We start from the raw sequence: 11,206 nt of genomic DNA on the forward strand, positions 1-11,206 counted from the left end.
GCATAGAAAGCCTGTGCCTTGGCACCCATGCTTTTTTTTTTTTTTTTTGCTGTTGCTGTCTAGCCATCTAGGAGCATTAGCCAAGAATAGCGACCGTACAGTGCAATGTATAGCATACAAGCATGAAGTACAATAAACACTTCAGCACATGCAGTACAAGGAGCATAGAAAGCCTGTGCCTTGGCACCTTTGCTTTTCTGCTGCCGTTGTCTAGTTATTCAGGAGCATTAGCCAGGAAAAGCGACATACAGTGAATGTATAGCATACAAGCATGAAAATAACCACTGCAGCACATGCAATCCAAGCAGCATTGAAAGCTTGTGCCTTAGCACCATTGCTGTTTGCTGCCGCTGTCTAGCCATCTAGGCGGGTAGACAGCCAAGAATAGCCCTTACAGTGCAATGTAAAGCATACAAGCATAAAGGACACATGACACTGCAGCACATGCAAGACAAGCAGCATATAGAGTCTGTGCTTTAGCACCCCTGATCTTTTGCTGCTGTTTCTAGGTCTGCATCCTGAATAGCGACCGTACAAAAGTACAACAGGACACTTCGGCATTAGTGGGTCAGCACTTTAGTTGCCGCTTACCGCCCGCACAAAAGCGGGTGTGTGGCGCCGGAATCCTGTGCTGGTAGCTCAGTGTCTCCGTTTTCCCGCTCTGCGTGCCGGAATGGCTGCCGGCGTCCAGAGGAGAGGGGCGGGCCGAGGGCGTGCCCGAGACAAGAGCGGGAACCCGGCGCCCACTGTGTCTAGTAAAGGGGGCTGGAGAATGCAAATAAGGCTCCAGCCCTCGGCGCTGCTATAGAACAGCGTCTCTCCCTGTCCCTGAGTGACAGGGTGGGGGCGGGAACGAAGCGGCGCTAGGCTGCAAAAGCCGGGGACTAAAGTTAGAAGCGCCGCCGCCGTAAAAGCGCGGTCGGCGCGTCCCCGGCGCACTACAAGTCGCAGCTGCGCCGCCGCTCCAGGGGCGGTCGGCGCGGCGGTCCCCACACGTAAAGTCCCCCAGTAATCTGCAGGGACTATAAGCCCAGCGCACAGCGCTACAGTCCCCGGCGCACTAGCACACCCAGCAAGCCTGGAGTGTGCGTGGCCTGCCATACGGGGACACAGAGTACCTGAAAGTTGCAGGGCCTTGTCCCTGAACGGCACTCCCGCTCCACATCCAGCAGGTTCTATGGGTCTGTGGATGGAGCCCGGCCTCAGGGCTTGGAGGCCGGAAAGATCCCACTTCCTCAGAGCCCCTCAGGGGGATGGGGAAGGAAAACAGCATGTGGGCTCCAGCCTCCGTACCAGCAATAGGTACCTCAACCTTACAAACCGCAAGTGGGGTGAGAAGGGAGCATGCTGGGGGCCCTAGTATGGGCCCTCTTTTCTTCCATCCGATATAGTCAGCAGCTACTGCTGACTGAACAGTGGAGCTTATGCATGGATGTCTGACCTCCTTCGCACAAAGCAGAAAAACTGGTGAGCCAGTGATCCCACTGGGGGTGTATAGCCAGAAGGGGAGGGGCCTTACACTTTTTAGTGTAGTGCTTTGTGTGGCCTCCGGAGGCAGTGCTATACACCCAATCGTCTGGGTCTCCCAATGGAGCGCCGAAGAAAAGCAGTGTTTACACCAGGTAAGAAAAATACATATTTATTGCAAGTGACAAGTCCCCTTTAAAAGCGATTGTCAGATATGTGACTCAAACAGATGGCGTCTGTGCTCCTGGATCACTGCCGATTTCTAGAATGAAAGGAATGGATAGAAAAATGGATCCCTTTTGCACTACGCAAAGATTTCTGTTCTGTTTTGAGTCTCTAGGCAGTGTCCAAAGATGTTTATTTCCCCATGCATGGTGATCAGATGTATCACATCTTGGGAGATCATGCTCACTAGCTGTCCTCTTTCAAGAGGTTTCCATTATATTCCTAGATTCGGTGGCTGGCTGACCGCAGCCACTAGAGAAATTTTGTTCCAGTTTTCCTTACCAGTCATGTGACATTCTCATTAAATGGGTATACAAAAATGGAAAGTGAGCTAGACACTTGCATTGGCCGATGTTGTGATGACTCAGTGTCTGGCCACTTGAGTGGGGGGGGGTGATCTGTTCTTAATTAGGCTAGAAGTAGGGCTCCTTTGTTTGTTAAATCAAGAGAAGTTAGCCATTGTCTCATGCCCGACTGATCTGAGCCCTATTGTCTGTAAATGTGGATTGCCTCAGTCCTTCTGACTACATAATTCAGAGGAAAATTATGCAGTCGGATTGAACTAGCGAGCAATGAGAGAGCAGGCATCTCCACCAATCCTGTAAGAGAACTGAGTGGTATAAAAGGGCTTTACTTCTTTTAACAGGAGAGTTATTCTACATAATCTCAGCCAAGGAGCAACAGTTCTAGATGGGGAATCATGAAACTGCTTCACTTTGGATATTGTACATGACTTCTGCTGAGGAACTAAGGTTTCAGCTGGAGGATCACACAAGTGCTTCACTTCATTCATTCTACAGGACCTGAGCCAAGAACTAAAGTTCCAGCTCAGGAGTTCACAGAAGTGCTTCAAATTTCCAGGATATTATACATGAACTCAGCCGAAAAACTTCAGTTCCAGCTGGGGAATCATACAACTGCTTCCCTTCAGATATTCTACATGATCTCAGCCTAGGATCCATGGTTCCAGCTGGAGGATAACAGAACTGCTTCACTTCAGATATTCTACATGACCTCAGCCTAGAATCCATGGTTCCAGCTGGAGGATAACAGAACTGCTTCACTGCTCAACACTGAGCCCACAAATTCACTTGAAGAACCCAGGTTGGGACTACTCGGTCACCTGGATACATGTCTTGCTATTCTTGGTCAGCTTCCTGAGCTAAGCGAAGTCACAACATTTCAAAACCCTGATGGATGAGTAGAAGGGTGAGATTCTGTCACTTGTACCATCTTGTGTTCTTTCTGGGAATGTACAATATTTTTTTGCCTGTTGGTGACTAATAAAGTCTTACCAACGTGTGGTTCCCTCAGCCTGTGTTGTCTGAGTAGTGTTTTGCCCACAGGGAAGGAGACACAGCGTTCAGTGGGATGAACCTTGATCCAGGCGGTCTTTCTGAAGACAGCCAAAACAGCAGATGAGAGCACCCACTGACCCACATATTTCACCAAGTGGACCGATGCGGGAGGTGACAACACTGTGATGGAGCAAAGATGAAGCCCGGACCGGGAGGAGACGTACTAATCCAGGAGATTGGAGGAGCCGGCAAAACCAAGCAGGAGAGAGAAGACGACTGATCCTTCAAAATAAGAGATCCGGAGGAAGAGGAGGCCTGAAGAACCCCGAGAAGAACCTGAAGAGACAGACAACACGGAGGTGACAGAGGGCAGACAGAACGCAGACGTGGAGCCGTCCCCCCGACTTATGATCTGCAAAGTGTTTGATTTGATGGGTGTCCAGTCTCACATGCCCTCACAGATGGCATCACTCTAAAGGGGCACTCCGCTAACTTCTACTCACCTGAGGTGGTGACAGATCTCTGGATCGCACGGAGTGATGGGACCAGTGAAGACGCCGATTTGACTCCTCTCCCGGCAGTTTCTGAGTGGAGGAGACCAAAGAGGGAACCAGAGAGAGCGGTGGGAGGCTCCACGGAGGCGGCAGCGGAGAGTACTGAGGGGGGCCGAGGATATGCAATCATTAGATTAGGGTTCTTTGCCCCTTCCCCCACCTACTAACCCTTCCCTACCTGCCGCAGAGGACAGTCGTGTGGCTCTGCCACCATCTCTTCCTGTAGGTCCCGCTCTCGCCTGCCGTCGGGCCATGTGGATATGGTGGGGAACAGGAGTTTCTCAGCCGGACCTTGGGCTCCGTCACTGGGGGCTCGGGTGACACAGTTTTGTCTGACGAAACGTGGACACAATCTAAAAGCCCAAAAAAATGAGGTTACTCGTATCCAATCCCTTTGGGGTTGTCAGGGCTCCCATCCCCCGCTCACTTCTCCTGCAGCTTGTTGATGACGTCACATGCCCAGAGGAACTCCGGCAGCCGCAGGCGGTAGCGGAACAGGAGCTGGAGGTACAGGTTCCCGGATCCGGAAAACAAGGCACACGGCGCGGTGAGGCGCGAGAAGTCGCAGATTTGGATCCGGCTCCTGAGGCAGCACGAAAGGACGAGTGACGGGAAGAGGGGGCTGGGGGTCTGCTGCAGGTGGGAATCACAGACCTGAAAACCAGGGCAGGAGCCATGAGCAAAGCTGGACGGCCACCGACATCGCCTCATCCGTGCCATCACCTCACCTCCACCCTGGCGCCAACTCTCATTCCTCGCCCTCCGTTCTGCAGCTGGGTGTACGCCGTGCAGAGGAGCAGCGCCCCATCCAGCTCGTACAGGCCCGCGGGGGCATTCAACACCCGTGTCACCACCCCCTGAGAGAGAGAACACGAGTCACACCAAACCAAGGAGGAGACGAGCCGCCGCCACCGGGCACCACTGATCTGCACCCGCTGACTGGAGGACTCGTCAGCGCTCACTAGAGGCCGAAGGCAGGAACTACACAACTCCCAGCATGTCCACCCTCGCTCCTCACCTTGTAGGTTAGAGTCTTGGCTTCCTTACTTCGTCTCCCCGTTACTCGCTCCTGAGGGCCACAGTCCGGCGCCAAGGATTCACCTGGTTCTGTCAGTTCTTCTGAATTGTCCATATCGGGAGTAGACAAAAAAGGAGGAGAAAGTGGAGGGCGCAGGGCGAGAATGGAAGAGGAGGTCACTGCAAACACCCGCCGAGGTGACCCACCGAGCGAGGACAAGGAAAGTGAGGAGACTTCATACGTCTCCCCGACTGCCAACACCCGAAACCAGAAGAGCTTAGAGGGAACCTACGGAAAGGAGACATAACAAAATGGGGTGATAGGAGACTCCGCCCCCTGCAGGGTGATACAGATAGAAGGTGCTATGAGTCTCCACCCCCTGCAGGGTGATACAGAGAGGAGGAGCTATGAGTCTCCTCCCCCTGCAGGGTGATACAGAGAGGAGGAGCTATGAGTCTCCTCCCCTGCAGGGTGATAATGAGAGGAGGAGCTATGAGTCTCCTCCCCCTGCAGGGTGATACAGATAGGAGGAGCTATGAGTCTCCTCCCCTTGCAGGGTGATACAGATAGGAGGAGCTATGAGTCTCCTCCCCCTGCAGGGTGACGTTGATCACTCACATGTACGATCACAGGAATGGTCCGTTTTCCATGTTGAAGGAAGAAAAAGAAGAAGGTTTTGCTCCGGATGGTGACCAGTGACGTGACTGATGACAGCTTACCGATAACGGCCACTCGGAATCCACGGGGGTGACTGCTGCAGAGGAAGAGGGAGAAATCACTGGAGATACACAAAGAGGAGGAAGGGTGCAGGAGTTCATATGGGGAGAGAAGCTGCAGCATGGGAGAAAGACAAGATAAGTGATGATGCAGGCCGACAGAAGGTGATGAGGAGAGCGACCAAAGAGCGACAGAAGAGGAGAGCGACCGCAGGGCGACAGAAGGAGAAGAGGAGAGCGACCGCAGGGCGACAGAAGGAGAAGAGGAGAGCGACCACAGAGCGACAGAAGAAGAAGAGGAGAGCGACCGCAAGGCGACAGAAGGAGATGAGGAGAGCGACCGCAGGGCGACAGAAGGAGAAGAGGAGAGTGACCGCAGGGCGACAGAAGGAGAAGAGGAGAGCGGCCAGAGGACGATAGCAAGGGAAGAGGAGAGCGGCCAGAGGACGATAGCAAGGGAAGAGGAGAGCGGCCGCAGGACGATAGCAAGGGAAGAGGAGAGAGGCTACAGGACAATAGAAGAGGAAGAGGAGAGAGGCTACAGGACAATAGAAGGGAGAAGGTGAGAGAAGCTGCAGGACGGTAGAGGGAGAAGGTGAGAGAAGCTGCAGGAGGGTAGAGGGAGAAGGTAAGAGAAGCTGCAGGAGGGTAGAGGGAGAAGGTAAGAGAAGCTGCAGGAGGGTAGAGGGAGAAGGTAAGAGAAGCTGCAGGAGGGTAGAGGGAGAAGGTGAGAGAAGCTGCAGGAGGGTAGAGGGAGAAGGTAAGAGAAGCTGCAGGAGGGTAGAGGGAGAAGGTGAGAGAAGCTGCAGGAGGGTAGAGGGAGAAGGTGAGAGAAGCTGCAGGAGGGTAGAGGGAGAAGGTGAGAGAAGCTGCAGGAGGGTAGAGGGAGAAGGTGAGAGAATCTGAAGGACGGTAGAGGGAGAGGGTGAGAGAAGCTGCAGGAGGGTAGAGGGAGAAGGTGAGAGAAGCTGCAGGAGGGTAGAGGGAGAAGGTGAGAGAAGCTGCAGGAGGGTAGAGGGAGAAGGTGAGAGAAGCTGTAGGAGGGTAGAGGGAGAAGGTGAGAGAAGCTGCAGGAGGGTAGAGGGAGAAGGTGAGAGAAGCTGCAGGAGGGTAGAGGGAGAAGGTGAGAGAAGCTGCAGGAGGGTAGAGGGAGAAGGTGAGAGAAGCTGCAGGAGGGTAGAGGGAGAAGGTGAGAGAAGCTGCAGGAGGGTAGAGGGAGAAGGTGAGAGAAGCTGCAGGAGGGTAGAGGGAGAAGGTGAGAGAAGCTGCAGGAGGGTAGAGGGAGAAGGTGAGAGAAGCTGCAGGAGGGTAGAGGGAGAAGGTGAGAGAAGCTGCAGGAGGGTAGAGGGAGAAGGTGAGAGAAGCTGCAGGAGGGTAGAGGGAGAAGGTGAGAGAAGCTGCAGGAGGGTAGAGGGAGAAGGTGAGAGAAGCTGCAGGAGGGTAGAGGGAGAAGGTGAGAGAAGCTGCAGGAGGGTAGAGGGAGAAGGTGAGAGAAGCTGCAGGAGGGTAGAGGGAGAAGGTGAGAGAAGCTGCAGGAGGGTAGAGGGAGAAGGTGAGAGAAGCTGCAGGAGGGTAGAGGGAGAAGGTGAGAGAAGCTGCAGGAGGGTAGAGGGAGAAGGTGAGAGAAGCTGCAGGAGGGTAGAGGGAGAAGGTGAGAGAAGCTGCAGGAGGGTAGAGGGAGAAGGTGAGAGAAGCTGCAGGAGGGTAGAGGGAGAAGGTGAGAGAAGCTGCAGGAGGGTAGAGGGAGAAGGTGAGAGAAGCTGCAGGAGGGTAGAGGGAGAAGGTGAGAGAAGCTGCAGGACGGTAGAGGGAGAAGGTGAGAGAAGCTGCAGGAGGGTAGAGGGAGAAGGTGAGAGAAGCTGCAGGAGGGTAGAGGGAGAAGGTGAGAGAAGCTGCAGGAGGGTAGAGGGAGAAGGTGAGAGAAGCTGCAGGAGGGTAGAGGGAGAAGGTGAGAGAAGCTGCAGAAGAGATCTATTACCTGTCACCCAGAAGTAGAAATGCCGACACCGGGGTAAGAAGTGAGGAATTTACTGGGACTAGTGCGTGGACTTTGGGGACGGGGATCGGGGGGGAGAGGACCTCCACGTAGCCTCCTGTTTGATGAGTTGGAATAAACGTCCAGCAGGGGAAGAAGTACAGGGAGCCCAGACCGGAGCAATCAAACTGAGATATCTGCAGAGAAGAAATGACTGTAATGTATCAGTGCTGAGGAGCGGCGCCCCCTCGTGGTGTTCTCAGGGACCGCAGGGTTATAGGTCCTCATCTGTGGCCTCTCACCTCACAGGGCACGCAGCCGCTGGCGTCTTGGATGTACAGGTTGCCATCCTGCTCCCTGTTCCCATCATCGGGGAGGTCTGTGATGTACCCCGCCAGGAGGAGACGTGCCCGGGGCAGTGTGGTGGGGGGCGCACCGCCGGATTCTGTCCTGCGCCCCAACCCCTCACGGCTCCACTGCAGGAACTGCTCAGTGCCCCAGCCCAGGAGAGAGACGCAGGGCGAGCGCTGGAGGGCGAGGAGCTGCGAGATCGCGGTGAAACTGGGAGAAGAAGAGGAGGAGAGATAGAGAAGAGGCGGCGAAACACCGAACACTGACCCCTACAGGACAGACTGAGCACTGCTACACAACACGCCTGCAGAGAGTTACCGGGGACCCCGCACCTCCGGGACTGTTACCGAGGATCTCGCACCTCCGGGACTGTTACTGGGGTCGCCGCACCTCCAGCACTGTTACCTGCGACCCTGCACCTCCAGCACTGTTACCTGCGACCCTGCACCTCATGCACTGTTACCTGCGACCCTGCACCTCCAGCACTGTTACCTGCGACCCTGCACCTCCAGCACTGTTACCTGCGACCCTGCACCTCCAGCACTGTTACCTGCGACCCTGCACCTCCAGCACTGTTACCTGCGACCCTGCACCTCCAGCACTGTTACCTGCGACCCCGCACCTCCAGGACCATTACCGGGGACCTCGCACCTCCAGGACCGTTACCGGGGACCCCGCACCTCCAGGACCGTTACCGGGGACCCCGCACCTCTAGGACCGTTACCTGCGACCCCGCACCTCCAGGACTGTTACCGGAGACTTCGCACCTCCAGGACCGTTACCGGGGACTCCGCACCTCTAGGACCGTTACCGGGGACCCCGCACCTCCAGGACCGTTACCGGGGACCCCGCACCTCCAGGACCGTTACCGGGGACCCCGCGCCTCCGGGATTGTTACCGGGGACCCCGCACCTCCGGGACTGTTACCGGGGACCCCGCACCTCCGGGACTGTTACCGGGGACCCCGCACCTCCGGGACTGTTACCGGGGACCCCGCACCTCCGGGACTGTTACCGGGGACCCCGCACCTCCGGGACTGTTACCGGGGACCCCGCACCTCCGGGACTGTTACCGGGGATCCCGCACCTCCGGGACTGTTACCGGGGACCCCGCACCTCCGGGACTGTTACCGGGGACCCCGCACCTCCGGGACTGTTACCGGGGACCCCGCACCTCCGGGACTGTTACCGGGGACCCCGCACCTCCGGGACTGTTACCGGGGACCCCGCACCTCCGGGACTGTTACCGGGGACCCCGCACCTCCGGGACTGTTACCGGGGACCCCGCACCTCCGGGACTGTTACCGGGGACCCCGCACCTCCGGGACTGTTACCGGGGACCCCGCACCTCCGGGACTGTTACCGGGGACCCCGCACCTCCGGGACTGTTACCGGGGACCCCGCACCTCCGGGACTGTTACCGGGGACCCCGCACCTCCGGGACTGTTACCGGGGACCCCGCACCTCCGGGACTGTTACCGGGGACCCCGCACCTCCGGGACTGTTACCGGGGACCCCGCACCTCCAGGACTGTTACCGGGGACCCCGCACCTCCAGGACTGTTACCGGGGACCCCGCACCTCTAGGACCTCTATGGGGGGCTCTGGCTCTCCTGGACCGTACCTGTAGCTGACCGGCAGGCGGGTGCACTGTAGCCACACACTCGTGACCAGCTCCTTCTCCGCTTCCCCCCCTCTCAGATGCTCCTGGATGTGTCTCTCCGCCGCCTCCAGCCAAGAGGTTTCCTGCAACCAGGAAAGAGTCAAGACCTGCTGACAACCAGCCCCTCCTCACATCACAGCCCGACACCTACCTGAGCCCCCTGAGTCTCCATGACAACCAGGCACCTTCCTGCCAATTGCCAAAACTTCACTTCATGCTTTACCAAAAGTCAGGAAGTACTGGCAAAACAAAAGGAAGTGACATCATCACCGGGCATCAACTACTGGCGGGCGGAAGTGCTCATCTATGACATAGTGACACCTAGCGGTGAAGAATGTGAACTGCTTCTATGACGCGTCAGTCGTCGTGTAGTATCATAGGATCGCTCGCCATCTGGTGTCCGGAAATGTGAACTACAACGTGTAAAAGTGCAAATGCTTGCCACCTAGTGTCCGGACATGGGAATTACATCTGCAATGCAATTACATTGAATTTTTGTCGCCACCTGGTGTCCAAATTGCGCCATTACACTAATTTCAAAGCACTTCACTGCCGCCTGGTGATCAAAATGTGAACTGCAGCCAATTCCCGAAACCTTGAAACCACATAGGAATGGTGCTGGAAATAGGCAAATAATAGAATAATGGAGATTAGACGCGCTCCAGACCCAGGAGATCCGCTGCCTATGACCTTGATGGGAGACTATGCAGGTTACAGCAGCGGCAGAGGGTCACATGGACCAATCCGACATAAACCGAGAACCTGCGGCTCCACCAGTAATCTATGCTGCATAGAAATAAAGTAATTAGTAGAAATTACACCCTAAAAAAACAGCATTGTGTGAACCGGAGCATAACACCCGTGTGAACCTCCTCTGATGGGTGATAGTCATCAAGGTAGCGTGGCCGAGCGGTCTAAGGCGCTGGATTAAGGCTCCAGTCTCTTCGGGGGCGTGGGTTCGAATCCCACCGCTGCCAGATATTTTTTCTTATACATTGTATAAGAAAATTATATTTTATTTATATTATAATTATATATTAAAAATGATTATTTTATTTTATTATTAATTATTATTATATTATTTATTATTATTATTATTAATTATTATTTTAAAATGATATTTCTTATGCATAAATTAACATTTTTAAAATTATTATTTTATTAATTATTATTTTATTTTATTATGAATTATTATTTTATTAATTATTATTATTTTTATTATTTTAAAATTATATTTCTTATACATACATTTGTTGTTTGGAGTCATCTATCTCCATTCTCAGCGATTTCTCCGTGATTTATAATGTTTTGGAATAGATTTTATTTCGTCTTCAGACATATAAAAAAAAAAAATGCAACATTGTTGTTGAAAATAATTCTCTCTCCAAAACTAGCAACATTTAATAAATAGTAAATAATTTATAATAGTAATAATTATTTAATATTTTTTATTAATTAATTTACAGGGAAGAAAGAAAAAATTGGGCTCGTCCGGGATTTGAACCCGGGACCTCTCGCACCCAAAGCGAGAATCATACCCCTAGACCAACGAGCCAGCTGACAGCAATACGTATATATAAAGGAGAAGAGCTGTGTTCACACAGTTTCCCCTCCCCACGGTTTAGTCTGTGGAGAAATGTCTGTCTCTGTGTTGAATGCAAAACCACAGTTTTTGCCCAAAAGGGACTCTTGAAGACTTAAAGTGACGGCGCCCAAGGAGTCGCAACAACCATATAGTCGCTAAGGTGGGGCAACCTGATACTTTTCTTGAAAGTCTGTAACTATAGCAACAGCTGTCAACAACCAGTGTACAAGTAACTGAGATCTCAGTTATGAGAACTGCCTCACAGTAAGAGCGTTCTGGTTGCCTATAGCCACTGCAGAAGTAACTGGGACCTCATCTATGAGAAGTACCTCACAGTAAGATTGTGCTGGTTGCTT

At 53.7% G+C, this 11,206-nt stretch overlaps 1 protein-coding gene and 1 non-coding gene across 2 annotated transcripts; both read right to left on the reverse strand.

Moving 5' to 3' along the window:
• Positions 1-1,623: 1,623 nt before the first annotated feature.
• CTC1 (CST telomere replication complex component 1) lies at positions 1,624-10,570 on the reverse strand. Its single transcript, XM_075343202.1, has 12 exons — positions 10,514-10,570; positions 9,417-9,504; positions 9,227-9,348; positions 7,556-7,814; positions 7,257-7,450; positions 5,181-5,316; positions 4,563-4,850; positions 4,273-4,401; positions 3,972-4,198; positions 3,723-3,897; positions 3,494-3,646; positions 1,624-3,326 (listed from the first exon to the last, which is right to left on the reverse strand). The coding sequence occupies exons 2-12, from the start codon at positions 9,435-9,437 to the stop codon at positions 3,138-3,140; spliced, it is 1,893 nt and encodes a 630-aa protein (XP_075199317.1). The 5' UTR covers positions 9,438-9,504; positions 10,514-10,570; the 3' UTR covers positions 1,624-3,137.
• A 178-nt stretch (positions 10,571-10,748) lies between these two features.
• TRNAP-UGG (transfer RNA proline (anticodon UGG)) lies at positions 10,749-10,820 on the reverse strand. Its single transcript has one exon. It is a non-coding gene; the product is annotated as a tRNA-Pro (tRNA).
• Between the last annotated feature and the right edge of the window lie 386 nt (positions 10,821-11,206).

Source organism: Anomaloglossus baeobatrachus, chromosome 4 (genome assembly GCF_048569485.1).
Source record: "Anomaloglossus baeobatrachus isolate aAnoBae1 chromosome 4, aAnoBae1.hap1, whole genome shotgun sequence".
Lineage (NCBI taxonomy): Eukaryota > Metazoa > Chordata > Amphibia > Anura > Aromobatidae > Anomaloglossus > Anomaloglossus baeobatrachus.

Excerpts from the sequence above, each read along its gene's own strand:
- CTC1 (XM_075343202.1), bottom strand. The coding sequence starts at position 9,437 with ATGGAGACTCAGGGGGCTCAG. Across the intron at positions 7,451-7,555 it reads GCGGCTGCGTGCCCTGTGAG|ATATCTCAGTTTGATTGCTC; the intron begins GTGAGAGGCCAC and ends TCTTCTCTGCAG. Across the intron at positions 3,647-3,722 it reads ACGACTGTCCTCTGCGGCAG|TACTCTCCGCTGCCGCCTCC; the intron begins GTAGGGAAGGGT and ends GGCCCCCCTCAG.